Source organism: Chrysochloris asiatica, unplaced genomic scaffold (assembly GCF_000296735.1).
Source record: "Chrysochloris asiatica unplaced genomic scaffold, ChrAsi1.0 scaffold00054, whole genome shotgun sequence".
NCBI classification, from domain to species: Eukaryota; Metazoa; Chordata; class Mammalia; order Afrosoricida; family Chrysochloridae; genus Chrysochloris; species Chrysochloris asiatica.
In genome coordinates this window covers 2,114,421-2,129,103 of record NW_006408572.1, presented here as the reverse complement: position 1 = coordinate 2,129,103, position 14,683 = coordinate 2,114,421, and the positions used below count along the sequence as shown (strand labels likewise).

Here is a 14,683-nt window from a genome sequence, read left to right as displayed (position 1 = left end):
TTCTTTCCTCCAATTACTGATTTCATTCCTTCAAGAAAATCACTATTAATAAAGACGAACTTTTTAAAAGAAAGTCAGAAACTAGAGTAAACGACAGCTGTCATGTTCTCGGGCAAGACGTTATATCTTATTTCAAATAATAGGAAAGCAAAACATAAATTACCATTAGTAAAGTAAAGCAATGGATTATAATACAATGTTAAAGAAAAACAGTGAATCTGCAAAACACCTCACAACATGGATGAAACTGGAGGACATGATACTGAGTGAAGAAATTAGTTAATCACAAAAGGACAAATATTGCACAAGAAGTGAATAGAGGTAAATACTGTTAACTGATTGTATTTGGAGTGGATTGCAATCATTGTAATGGCACGAGATGTATAATTTGCTGAATGTGGGACTGATGATTATGTTCTGTAAATCTTTACTCAGTTCACAAAAAGTTGAGAAAAAATTTTAAACAAGGCATTGGACGCCTGGGATACACAAGGATCTGGTTGAGATCCTAGAAGTTTTGTTCTCATAGTATTAAATTCTTAGCCTCACTGATTATTGAAAAGCTATATAAAGGCCTTTTTTTTTTTTTTTTTTTTAATATTTTTATTGTGGATTGAGTGAAAGTTTACAGGGCAGATCATCAGTTTTACATTCAACAAATCATACACCTTGTTTCATTACAATGATTATAATCCCCTCCATGTACCATCAGTTAACAGTATTTCTCGCTACTCACTTTAGATTTTTTTTTAAAAAACAAACAAATAACACTCAGGCATATATAATAATTTACACCTCCAAAGGGTACATTCTGCAAGTCTGCTTCCTGGCCACCAGCTCTTAGTCCCTTTTTCCCCATAAACGTAGAATCCTCAGCTTCTCCCCTTCTTATGACCCCATCTCTGCCTCTGTCTCTGGTGTTGCTGCTTCTTTGGATAAGGTCTCACATTCTGCTAGTGCTCTTCTCCCTTGATGGTCCTAGGGTCCTCTGTTGCTGGACTGTTAGATTGACCACTCCCCTGTTTTCGTTACAAAACTTCAACCTTTACAATTGTGACAGTTGCAATTAGTCATGATAACAGTTATTCATTATTGAATCATACAAATCTTATCCCCATGTCTTTTCACCAGACCCATCTAGACAAGATAAAAACTATTCAGTGGGGACTTTTACTCCCCCACCCCCATACTCATTCTTGAAACCTTGTAAGCCAGTTATTCATGCCTTTATTGCCCCTCGTTTTACGTAGCCAGTGTCTTAAGTTGCCCGTCCCTATCTACCGTGTGTACAGAGGGGATAGCATTGATACTTGACGTGAGGACTCCTTCCCTCTCTGTTGGTATTTAGAGTTACTATCTCCATGAATATAGGTCAGGTTCATCAAATTGTAGCAATTTACCCTTCTTTATCAAAAAAAAATTTTTCTGTGTGTGTAATCTTCCTCTAGTCGATTTCTGATTATCAAGCCATCGAGGCTAGGTCAAATGGGTACTGTCTGCAAGTTTGGTGTTCTTGTGTATCTCCCCTCACTTCATACAGATGGATGCTTCACTCTCAGCTCTAACCCTCTGTGGCTTTGTCCTTGTCCATGGGCTCAAGAGACCCCAGGTCACACCATAATTCAGACCAACCAGCCCTTCCTCTTCTCTCTCTCATCTCCAGGTCAACGGGAGTCAATGGACTGTAGTTGAACTCAGCCCATTTATTCATTGCTGCCTTTCCGTCTCTTCCACTCACCAGTAGACCAATTTGGTCACCAGCAAGCTTACATGCCTGTTCATGTGTTCCCTTTGAGTTTCAATCTTAGAGGGAAATTTGTCCTGAAGGGACTTGATTGCTTGCCTTGATGGCTTCCCGGCGAATAGCTTGCTTATTCTTGTAGTATCCAATCTGCTGACATTTTTGTTTTGTGTTTTTCCTGATGATCTTTCTTTGAAGATATATCTTCTGTTGCTCTGGCTGTTCCAAGCTGGTCTGCTTATCCTTGCTAGTGGGAAGATCCCACCTTTTAAGGTTGTGGATGGGACTCAGGATTCCACCTAAGGTCCTAAACTCTGTAAAGGCTTTGCAAGAGGCCTATTTCACTGGACAAGTTCTGAAACCCCTTTTAGGTATTCCAGTCAGTTATAGGCTGAACACGAGGTTACAGGTTTCTGTAATCATGTTTCCCAACATTCCTTTCTATTCCACTCGTGTCTATTTTACAATAGGCAAGGGAAACCAATATTCATAAGACAGTCAAGCATTTTAGTATTATTTCCCCTCTTCAAACTATGCCTAGATCCCTGCATCCCAGAGTCCTGTTGTTCCAAGGTTGAGCATGCATCACTATTTACCTCTGTCCTACTTAGCCCATGCAAAACTGTCTCAGTGTTCCCCTATCTTGTTCTTCCGTCTCTATGTTGTTCTTCCGTCTCCTCCCCCTTCTTGTATTGCCCTCCCAATACCCGAACTAGACCCCCCCCACTCCTACTATTGAGGTTACCTTATATTCCTTCTATTAAATCTTCCCTCCACTTAAGACAGTCTTATTTTATCTTATATTCTACCTGACTTTCTCACCACCTGGATCTCTGTTTCTCTGTGTTTACCTTCTTTCACACTGTAATTGTTTTGATCATAGACTGACCTCCCAGAACCTCTTTTCTTATCATTTTACTCTGTTCTTGACTCTTCCATTTGTTGATTGAGTTCAGAGTGATGCTGCTATGTAAGTCATTCTCTGGTTGTTGTCTGTCTTGTTGGTTTTCAGTCCACAGAACTTCCTTTAGGATGTTTTTCATAGTAGGGTTGGTTTTGGCAAAATCCCTTAGCTTCTGTTTATCCTGGAATGTTTTGATTACTCCATCATATTTGATTGACAACTTTGGTGGGTAGAGGATTCTTGGGTGGCAGTTTTTTTCTTTCAGGGTTTTATATATATCTCCCCATTGCTTTCTTGCCTGCATGGTTTTATATGTCTTGGTGATTTTCTTTTAGGGTATATCCTTCCTGGGGTTCATTAAGCTTCTTGAATGCTTATCTTTTCGCTTTTCAGGATATTAGGGAAGTTTTCTGTCAGCAGATCTTCAGCTGTCTCCTCTGTGGACTTGTGTGATTCTTCGTGTTTCAGAATGCCGATAAATTCTAAAGTTGTTCCTCTTCATGTTGTCCAACATGAATCTTAGGCCTTCTTCAGATTTTTTTATCCTTTTTTCTGAATTCCTTCTCTGGCATTTCCAAACCTGCCTGTCTTCCAGTATGAAATTTAGGTCTACTTCCAGCTCATTTGCCTCAGTCACTTTATCTCGTTTCTGGACATGTGCTGATATGGTCATCTGTTTCTGTGTTTGGGGCATATTAAGGAGTTGTCTGTGGCCTTAATACTTAGATGGGTGTATATTTTGGTATTTTTTATGATTTCTGATTGCCTCGGGGTAGATGTGATCAGGAGATGGGCTTCCCTTTTCACTTTTCTTCCTGAGAAATTTCAAGATACCACTGTTGGTCATTCTGACATAACCCAGGATTTAGTTTTTGGCCTATTTCCTTTTTAATCTGACTGTCCTGCTCCACAATCCCCATTCAGGCCTTTTTCCTATTGATAAACAGTTCAGGGCCGGCTGTGGCCGTTTTGCATTGCCATTTGTTTTTAATGTTTTATTGTGAATTATGTGATAGTTTACATGGGAGAACATTAGTTTTGCATTCATCCTATTACATATTGTTTCATTGCCATGGGTACAGTTCCCTCCATGCATCATCAACCAACCACAGGTATACCCTGCAAGCCTGCTCCCCTCGGTCATCAGCACACAGCACCTCACCCTCTCTGGGTCTAAAGTCCCCAGCCGCTCCATCTTTCCACGTCATCATCTCTGCCTCCATCTCTGGCATCACTGTTTCTCTGGGTAGGGTCCTGCTCTCCACTCTTCTCCCTTGATGGTCCCAGGGACCTCCACTCCTAGCTAGAATGGAAAGTTAATCACTCCCCTCCTTGCTACAAAACATCTACCTTTACATTTCCAACCCTCACAAGCAGTCCCGATAACAATTATTCACTATTGTATCACAAGAGATCTATCCGCATTTCCTTTCATCAGCCCCGCCTAGACAGATTGGATACTACTCAATGGAGAGTCTATGTTCCTCCACGCCCTCTGGATCTAAGCTCCCTCTTGAAAGCTTGTAAGCCAGTCACTTCTTGCCTTTGTAGCCCACCCACCCCCCACCACCACTACTACTTTTGGATAGCCAATGTCCAAGTTGCCCATCGCTGTCTATTTTGTGTATGGAGGGGGTTGGGAATGATCCTGCTGTAAAGAATTGTTCTCTCTTTTGAGCTACTGCATCCATAGGTGTAGGTTAAGTTGCCATTTGGTTTTAAGTGGAAACTGTCACTTGAAATTTCAAGGAGATCTGTGCGCATACATAATAGAACCCTCCGGGGTGGGGGTAGGGTGTCCACTCACTGTGGCACCCCCTGTAGTCACCAGAATGGAGGTGCACAGACAGCGATCAACCAATGAACAGATACAAAAAAAAGAATGTCCACAGCTTTACCTCCGTGGTTCTGTCCGGCGTCCATGGCTGCTCTGATCCTTTCCCTGCTTGGTCTCAGCCAAGATGGCGGCTCCAGGAGCAGCTGAGTGTCTTAAATTAGAAAGCATTCTTGCGTTCTTGCTTCTACTACAAATTCCCCTAGCTGTAAGCCTTCCAACCTTCTAAATATTCCTTTATATGTGATTCAGAGTTCTGGCACTATCTCCTGAGCCTGCTTGGTCCGGTATTCTGTGTTGTTGCTGACGGAGCTCCTCACTGCATTTCTGCCCGATCTGCCATCTTGTGTTTTTTTTTAATGTAATCAAATTACAATCTTTATTTTTTCCCCTCTCTCTTTAAAGCAGTTCCAAATCTTAAACATCTCAAGGGAGTTTCCAGAAATATTAACCTTTAACTAGGACTCAGACCTGTAAAAGAACAACGATTTACAAAGCAAACAAATCAGCAAGGTCAATTCTTAAAAGTAGGTTCACAAAGAGCGTTTTAGAAGAAAGTTTCTATAGTTCGAGACAAGGTACAAGAAGACAGAACACACATTTCCCTGCCTCTTTATAGTTCGTAGAATTCTGTCAGTCTTCCAGATTGATGGAGATCTATAGCTTCAAGGAAAAGTATCCTAGTAAAAATTTCTTACATCAGAGTCATCAACAGACATTTCAAAAGCTTCTTCACTGCATTTCAAGATGTATTTCTAGTACCTGCAAATACCTACTCAATGGGGCAAGTAAAGCAAAGTACATTTGCAAGGAGTTGAAGAAACCAAAGAAGTAAATGAAATGTATACTCTAGCTAATATATTTCACAGGATGACCATAAGACTATCAAATTTATACTTTGAGGGGACAATAAAGACTTGTTAGCCCAGCTTTCTGTAGAGAATGCACTATCCCACACCATATTTGTTGTGTGGTTATTTATATTTTGCCTAAAATCCCAATGACTTTGGGAGTTGGCTGTGTTCATGAAGATTCCTCATTCTATTTTCATACTAAGTTGTAGAAGAGCATTTTCTTAATTGAGCAAAAGTCTATACCTAGGTTTCTATAGCTACTATCAGTAATTCTGATGTCTAGACCAAACCCAAGGCTTGTAGGAAGTCTCTCCACTCTTTCATGACTATCCTCCCGATACTTATTGAGCACTGTTGTTGTTGTTGTTAAGTGCCATCGAGTTGGTACTGACTCATAGCGACCCTATGCACAACAGAACAAAACACTGCCCAATCCTGGGCCAACCTCACAATCGCTGCCACACTTCAGCCCATTGATGCTGCCATTTTGCCAATCCATCTTTCTGGGGGTCTTCCTCTTTTTCTCTGACCCTCCACCTTACCAAACATGATAGCCTTTTCCAGCGACTGGTTCTCCCTGACAATATGTCCAAAGTGTGAGAGATGAATTTTGGCCATCCTGGCCTCCAAGGAGCACTCTGGCTGCATTTCTTCCAACACAGATCTGTTAGTTCACTGGCAGCCCATGGCACTTTAAATATTCTCCTCCAACACCATAATACAAATGCATCAATTCTTCTACAATCGTTCTTATTCACTGTCTAGTTTTTGCATGCATATGAGGTTATTGAAAATACCATGGCTTGGGTCAGGTGCACCTTAGTCCTCAAGCTGACATCTTTGCTCTTCAACACTTTAAAAACGTCTTGTGCAGCAGTTGTGCAATATATTGTTTAATTGTTTGACTGCTGCTTCTGTGAGCGTTGATAGTTGATCCAAGAGGAATGAAGTCCTTGTCAACTTCAATCTTTTCTCCGTTGATAAGAATGTTGTTAACTGGTCCAGTGCTGAGGATTTTTGTTTTCTTTATATTGAGATGTAATCCATACCGAAGGCTGTGCTCTTTGATCTTCATCAGTAAATATTTTAAGTCCTCTTCACTTTCCGCAAGCAAGGTTGTATCATCTGCATATCGCAGGTTGTTAATGAGTCTTCCTCCAAACCTGATACCACATTTTTCTTCATATAACCCAGCTTCTTGGATTTTTGCTCAGTTTACAGGTTGAATAAGTATGGTGAAAGAATACAACCCTGTCACACACCTTTCTTAATTTTAAACCATTCAGTGTTCCCATGTTCTCTTTGAACAACTGCTTCTTGGTCCAGGTACAGATTCCTCAGGAGCACAATTCAGTTTTCCAAAATACTCATAGTTCACAATGTTGTCTATAGCTTGTAATGATCCACACAATTGAAAGCTTTTGCATAATCAGTAAAGCACAGGTAAACATCTTGCTGATATGCTCTGCTTTTAGCCAAGATCCATCGGATATCAACAATGATATCCCAAATTCCACGGCCTCTTCTGAATCCAGCTTGAACCTCTGGAAGTTCTCTGTCAGTGTATGCTTGCAGCTGTTTCTGTATTTAGCAAAACTTTAATCGCATGGGATATCAAAGAGATTGTCGGATGATTTCCGCATTCCGTTGGGTCACCTCTCTTTGGAATGGGCACAAATACAGATCTCTTCCAGTCAGTCGGCCAGATAGTTGTCTTCCAAATTTCTTGGAAGAGACGGGTGAGTGCCTCCTGTGCCACCTCACTTTCTTGAAAGATTTCAATTTTTATTCCATGCCTTGTTCTTTGCCAATCCCTTCAGTGCATCTTGGACTTCCTCCTTCATTGGTTCTTGATCATAGGCTACCTCTTGAAACAGTTGAACATCAACCATGTCCTTTGGGTACAGTGACTCTATGTATTCCTTCCTTCCTTCTTTTGATGCTTTCTGCGTCATTCAGTAATTTGCCCAGAGAATCCTTCAGTAACGAAAGTCGAGGCTTGAATTTCTTCTAAAAAAATTTTAGAAAAACAAAACATTTTTGTTGTAAATTGAATGTTTTCAGATATGCAGCTCTGAGCTTCCCTAAGCCCTATGCTTCCTACCACTACTGCCTCCACCTCACCGTGTTCCATGCCTCTGAAATCCTGCCAGGAACTGGGCCTTTCCCACTGGTGAAATGAGCGTCTTGTTTTAAACTTTCTGTGAATTGAGTGAAGGTTTACAGAGCAGATCATCAGTTTTACATTCAGCAAATCAAGTCCTTTGCTTCCTTACAACGATTGCAATCTCCTTAAGGTACTGGTGTGGCTCTGTGGGCTAATGTGTCAGACTACAAAGTCAGTGGTTCCGGCTCACCAGCAGCTCCTTGGAAACCCTGTAAAGGGTTGCTATGGGTTAGAATTGACTCAACAGCAGCAAGGCACCACCAGTTAATAGGTGTTTGTCTAATAGTTGTTTGTCGTTAGGTGCAGTTGAGTTGGTTCCTACCCATTGCAATTTTGTTTACAACAGAACAACATATCGCCCAGTCCTACACCCTCCTCAGAGTTGCTCCCAGGCTTGAGCCCATTGCTGCTGTCACTGTACCAGTTCATCTCGTTGGGGTCTTCCTCTCTCTTGCTGACCCTCTACTCTACCTAGGGTAATGTCTTTCTCCAGGGACTGGTTCCTGCTGATAAAACGCCCAAAGTATGAGAGACAAAGTGTGGCCATCTTGACTTCCAAGGAGCATTCTGATTGTACGTCTTCCAATACAGGTGTGTTTGTTCTTCTGGCAGTCCATGGTACCTTTAATATTCTCCAACATTATAACTCAAATGCATTGATTCTTTTACGGACTTCCTTATTCTTTGTTCAACTTTCTCATTCATATAAGATTATTGAAAATACCATGGCTTGGGTCAGGTGCATCTTACTCCTTAAACTGACATCTTGTTGTGCATCAGATTTGCGTAATGCAGTACGTCATTTGATTTTTTAACTGCTGCTTCAATGAGTTGTCATCACAGTCAACTCTACTTTGAGGAGGCAGCTCTCCCCAGTCATATTTTGAGTTCCTTCCAAACTGAGGGGCTTATGTTCTGGCACTATGTTTGACAATATTCTGTGGCTATTCACCTTGTTTCAGTTTTCAGTAGTGTGCTATCTTGACAGCATTTCAGCGCTATTCAGAAGGTTTGCAATGGTCAAATATTCGGAAGTAGTCCATCTCTTCATCCAAGTCTGTGTTAGTTTAGAAGCTTAGCTGAAATCTGTTCACCATGGATGACCCTGCCAGCATTCAAAATACCAGTGGCATAGCTTCCAGCTTCACAGTAACATGCAAGCCTGCATGTCACTACAGTGCGACAAACTAATAGATGAGTGGCAGATAAGTTAACAATGTTTATGTCCATTTCCTTTAACTCTAGCACTCCTCCCTATGTATTTTGCTACCTTCATCTTTCCTCTGCCAACCTCCCTCTTGTATATTGCCTGCCTGGTCACCCATATTAACCTGAGTATACCCTCTAGTCCTTTCCCTACCCCCAGAGAAAAGATAGGTTTTTTTTAAATAAACCTTTTTATTGTGAACTGAGTGAAGGTTTACAGACAGGATGATCAGCTTTACATTCAACGAACCATACACTTTGTTTCATCTCAGTAATTACAGTCCCCTGCATGCAACAACAGTTATCCTGCTTCCTCCCAATGATTCGTATTTGCATTCCACCCATCTTCCCATCTCTTCAACAACTCTGTCCTTAGGAAAATGTTGCCCTTTTGATTTTGAATGATGACTGACCCTTCCATGGTGAGCATACCTTACTAGTGTTGTAGTCCCCCATATATGCTCATCTGGAGTCCTGGTGTGGCGCTGTGGGTTAATGTGACAGACTGCAAAGCCATTTGAACTGCAAGGTTGTCAGTTCACGCTCACCAGCTGCTCCTCAAAAACCCTATAGAGGGTCACTATGGTTTGGAACCCACTTGATAGCACTTAACAACATATACCCATCTACTACTTGGCTAAATTTGTACCACAAGGTGAGTTCCTTCCAGACTTGAAATGCGGTTGAGGGTCATAGGCTCAAGTTCCTCCAGTTTACTGGGGTCTTTTAATAAATAATTTAAAATTTTCTCTCAGTCTGTGTTGTTGTTTAGTGCCGTCGAGTCAGTTCTGACCCAATAGTGACCCTGTATAGGGTTTCCGAGGAGCATCTGGTGATCTTGAACCGCCGACTTTGTGGTTCAAACTAACTTTGCAGTCCAGACAACTAACCCACAGTGCCACACCAGGAGTCCAAAGTACAGAAGCTATGAGCAGGATTTTAACCTTTGTGGGGAGAACCCCATTGAATTTTGAGTCCAACAACTTATAATGACTCAGTCATCACAGCTGCACTCTCTCTAGGAGCCTCTAATATGGTCTCTTTCAGATCAGGTAGTAGTGTTAGCCAGGTATCATCTCAGAGTTGGGGAGATTTATGTTCACATTTTTCATTAGTTCAAACCTCTTCAATTCTTATCACTCTTTTCTTCCACACATAAAGAGAGCAATAGCTGCTTCAAGATCCCAGACACTACTCACAAAAGGAGGATGTAGAACATTGTCTTGTGGACTGTGTTATGCCCGTTGACCAGGGGGCCCAGATGCTTATTGAAAAAGGCCATTCTTTTGACATTTATTGAGCAACCAAGCAGTGAGCAAATTTTTTACTTCAAAAGAAATAATTTAATTTTGAAAAAAGTTCACACTTACAGAAAATTGGCAAAAGCAGTACAAAGAATGCCTTCCTTATAACCTTTGGCCTACATACCGCACATAGTAGTCACATGTCTAGATCTGGAGCAGTCCCTCCGTTTATTTTTGACTTCTGCAACTTTGACACTTGCGAAGGTTATTAGCAGCCTAGGACTTTTGTTTACAGTCTGGGACTTTTCTGGTTTGGAGCAGAACATCTTTGTTGGAGACAATGAAACCTGAGGCTTAGAAGACCTGAGTAAAAGTATCACTCTGCAAGAGTCCTAAGTCATTATTTGATTAGCGGAAGTAATTATAAAATTAGCGGAAACGCTGACCTAAAAGATCAAACTAAGACATTGAGTGCAATTATTGGAATTGTTACCAAAGTGCTGTTGCGTCGGTTCCGACTCATAGCAACTAAGGAGTGGCCAGTGAGGTTGAACTGCCAGCCTTGCGGTTCACACAGACCTTGCAGCCCAGCACATTATCCCACAGTGCCACACCAGAATAGCTGTCTAAAAACCCATTGCTGTTCAAGTCAGTTTCAACTCTTAGAGACCCTCCCTATAGGACAGAATAGAACTGCTGTCCCAGAGACACCATCGGCCATTCAGGCAGAAATCATTAGGCGTGGGTTTGAGATGTAGCAGAGAGCCACTAATTGTAAGACAAAACTTTCTGCAAAATATGGACGGTGTTGAAGTTTGACAAGAACAGAACTCTGAAGAGGGCTGTGGGCTGTAGCTTAAAATTCCAGCTTTAGAGTTTGTTTGCACATCCCCTTTGCTACATTACAGGTCAGTGTTTGGTACAAATCAATAAGCGCACCAGTCCATGCCAAGTACCCTGCTAAATACTCGCCACAAGCCCATGATGTTTGAGGAGGTTTCAAAAAGTTCATGGGAAAATGAAATGAAAATGTGAATTGAGTGAAGATTACAGAGCAGCTCATCGGTCCCACATTCAACAAATCATACACTTATCACTTACATTTTATAGTTACCAAAACTGCAGCTTTCAGAGCAGTGGAGACAGTTTGATCCTAGAGGTCAAACTGTGATCTACCCACTGTCCTTTCCACTCTGCCTCTCGTGGCCCAATGTTCCTACCGAATTCTTGCTGCTTAACTGGACCGTGCCTCTAAGCAGAACTTGGAAGGAGGAATTCCTGGTCTCTCTGCCTGGATCACTCCTTTCCTCCCCTTCTCCAGAGCCCCAGGTTTGCTTGGTCTCCTTACCCTGCCCCAGAATGTAAGCTTCTTAGAGACAGACTTTGATTCGTTGGCTGAATCTCCACTCCTAATACAAAAAGAGAGGCTCCATAAATTTATCTTAAATGAAAGAGTGGGACTGAAGAACTGGTTAGAGAAATAATTGATAAGTAGTGTGGCTTTAGCAATGGTGGATATTTACTGAATCCTGCCCTTCAATTTCTTGCTTTGTGCACAAATAAAAAATGGCTCCATTGTGTCTGTTGGCAGAATTGAAGAGCTAGTGGGATGCCTTTGTAATTGTAGCAGCAAGAGCCTTCAATTTCCCCTGCTTTTTCTGTTCCAGATGAGACAGAAGGACCCAGTGAAAGGAATGACAGCGGATGACTAAAGCCACACACCCCCTTCTGCACTGTATGTACTGCGTTTTCACTGTACTTGCCACAGAAGCTAAAGTCAGTTTTGAGCCCTCAGAGCCTAATTACTCTATGTGGAGTCAAAAACTTACTTCATTCCTCATCCTTCCCTCTAGTAATGATGCTGACTGCCACACTTTTGTTTTAAGTCCCATTGATGAAAGAGATTCTGAGTTTTAGGACATTTTAGGGACCTACTGTTTTACAAAGGACTGCCTAGGGTGGTGAAAATGGGAATGAGAGGCATGCAAATAGAGCCCAAGCTTAATTCCTCCTCTAGTCTTGCAACTTGAGTCATTTCAGATTGAAGCTGGCACATCTATACTTCTCCTGTTAGAGATCATTCCTAATTCCCAAATGCTGATATATCCTGCCTGCTCTTGGGAAACTTGCTGAACAGATAACTTTTCTTAGCTCTGTCTCTTCCTCCTCTCCAACCACAGACCCCGGATCCCATACTCCATACTAAGTACTGTCCTCATCAGAGAGGCAGCATCTTTCCTATGCTGGGAGGGTGTTTCTGCCCCGGCTTTGGAAGCAGGCTGGGGTGTTCCTTATTTCAGGTGGTTATTCCTTGCCCAGTGGCCTGCACAACTTCAGCCTCGCTGTTCCCTGCAGCTAGAGTGGTCCTGGTCATAGAATGAAAAACCTAGCCTTGGGAGTCAGGAGACTATGATGAGCAGATTGTTGCCAGCCAGCTTCTCAGTCACTCTTTGGGCTTTAGTGTCAACCCTCACCCCCAGCTTCCCACTGACTGGCATCCTTCCTCCTTTTGGCATTCTCCCGGAAAAGGTGATTTACAGTGGGTTTCAGTTTTTTCCCCTGTTGCTTCCTTAATAGTTATATTATTTCTCTTCTAGTTTTGCAAGACAGTGGTGAACAGGAAGGCCCAGCAGCTCCACCCTCCAGAGTGACCGGCCATCTTCGGACGCAGCCTTTCTGTGCCCATTCTTCAGGCAACTTTCAGTCCCTCACTGTAGCTAATCCTAGATGCCCTTTACTGTTGTGAACAAATAGACCGTCTGGTATTATGAAGCCCATGTGTGCGGGAGCCTGCTGCTCTGAGATATGTGGCGTACAGGTTGCTGTATTTACAGCTCCTCCCTCTCTCCATTGTATTCCCGCCCATTTCAGTGTGTTCTCCCCCCTCCCTCCCAACTTTATTTCCAAGTGACATTTTTAGTCTTTCAAAATAGCTGCCTTTTGTGATGTGGTGATTTAAATGATTTTGTTTGTTTTCAATCTTGGGATAAACGAGGTAATTTGCTTCCTGGGCAGATCTTTGCAGTTTTGAGTACACACCTTGAGAGAGGGGATGAGTTAGAAATGCGGCATTCTTCCCTTTCCCAGTTCCACAGACTGGTAATACGGTTCATCCTAACTCTGACTTTCATTCCCACTAACCTATTGTTCGAGTCCTCTAGGCACCAAGGGGGCACTTCAGGCCCAGCCAGTGTCTATTTAAGGTTTAACAAATGCCAATAACCCTAGCCCCAGGCAGATACCTATGGCTTCTCAGTCCTCCTGTTACTCACTCTTCTGAACGTCTCCACAGAGCCAGTTTCTCCAAAGTGGAGAAACGTCCAGTTTGGCCCTTAGAATTGAGTCTGCCCCATGTGTACTCATCACTAACCCCTCCTGAGGAGCTCTGTATACCCACACTCCTCTTCCCTTTTGGGCTGGTGCTGCCACTCAGCAATAATCCTCTTTCCTCTGTGCTTTCTTAGTTCCCTGTCCTCGGTCTTTGAGGCTTATCTCATGCTGCACAGAATGAGCATGCAAAAAGCTTCCTTCCCAGCAGAAACTTGTTTTCACCTGTCTCCATCATTGCTGGAAAGGAATTTTGGGGGCAAGGACTCAGCTCCTCCTGCCCCCATGCTGACTTCTGTCCCTGACAATCAAATGCAGGTAGAGACTGTAGCACAGAGCTCTACCAAAGGAGGCTGGAGAGGGAGTCCAGGCTCCAGGTGAGTGGAACCTGGAGTGGGTCTGCTTGTGGGGAGAGTCCGAGATAGCTGTGGTATCACCTGGCACTTCTCTCCCAAACCTGGTGAAGTGTGTTGGCCCGAGTCCAGGCGCATGCTAGCCTGCATGCAACTGTTAATGAGAGTGATGGACTCTCTATAGGAGGAGTGAGCTGGGATTATTTATCTTTGTTTTTGTCGGTTTGCTTTGCCTTACTCATTTCTAAGTGCAATAAGGGAGTGTCTCACAGGATTGCACCTGTAACACCCTGCTGGAGCCAGGTAGCTTATGGAGCCAGGGTGGACAGACCCAGATCCCTCAGGGTGGTTAGCTCTGACTTTCATTGAGGCCCCTTTGGGACCAGATGTCCTGTACAGACATCTTTTTCTTTCTTACTCTCCTCACCTTATGGAGTCTGTAGTATTGGATCTGAGACACTGGGACGTTTCCCTTGGTTATTAGCATCCCAATTGCTGGTAGCATTTGTGTGACTGGGAAGTTGGAGAAGAGACATTCCTACTGGAGAAAAATGTTTCCCTACAAGCTGTTTTAGCGGTTATATTTGTGCTTAAAGAGTTCCCCTCTTCATTCACTAGGTAAAATTCAGGTGTGTGTTCTCCTAAGAGAAACAAACTGATACTCTAAGCAGACAGTTGTGTGGTGTGAGGATTAGCAGATAGCTTCTTCCTTGGCCTCTTTGAGGTCACACATATCACTTCAGCACTAGTGAAGGCTTTTTCTTTAGCTGCCTTTTCTCAGGCTCTTATCACCTTGCCCCAGTCTGACCTGGAATAAAAGCACCTACATGAACTGAGCTAGTTTCCTTAGGTCAGCTTGGATCTTGTGTTCCTGCCCACATAAGTAAGTCCCTGGTTCATTCACTCCATCCTTACGGGGTGGTATTACTGCTGGGCAACAGTCTTGGCCTCTTTTAAGTACATCCTTCCCTCCTCACCCACTCCTCAAACCAAGTAGCAAAGCTCCAGGGGTATTACCCAGGATGTGGCCACACCCCTTCAGACCAGCTGGTT

At 42.8% G+C, this 14,683-nt stretch overlaps 1 protein-coding gene across 1 annotated transcript in view; it reads left to right on the top strand.

Annotated features, from left to right (window-relative positions):
• Window positions 1-13,187, top strand: part of PITPNA (phosphatidylinositol transfer protein, alpha) — a 48,820-nt gene extending 35,633 nt beyond the window's left edge. Inside the window, exons 11-12 of the mRNA XM_006863227.1 lie at window positions 11,618-11,685; window positions 12,548-13,187. Coding sequence (XP_006863289.1) covers window positions 11,618-11,662 — 45 coding nt within the window. The 3' untranslated portion in view covers window positions 11,663-11,685; window positions 12,548-13,187. The remainder of the gene's footprint in view (window positions 1-11,617; window positions 11,686-12,547) is intronic.
• Window positions 13,188-14,683: the final 1,496 nt, after the last annotated feature.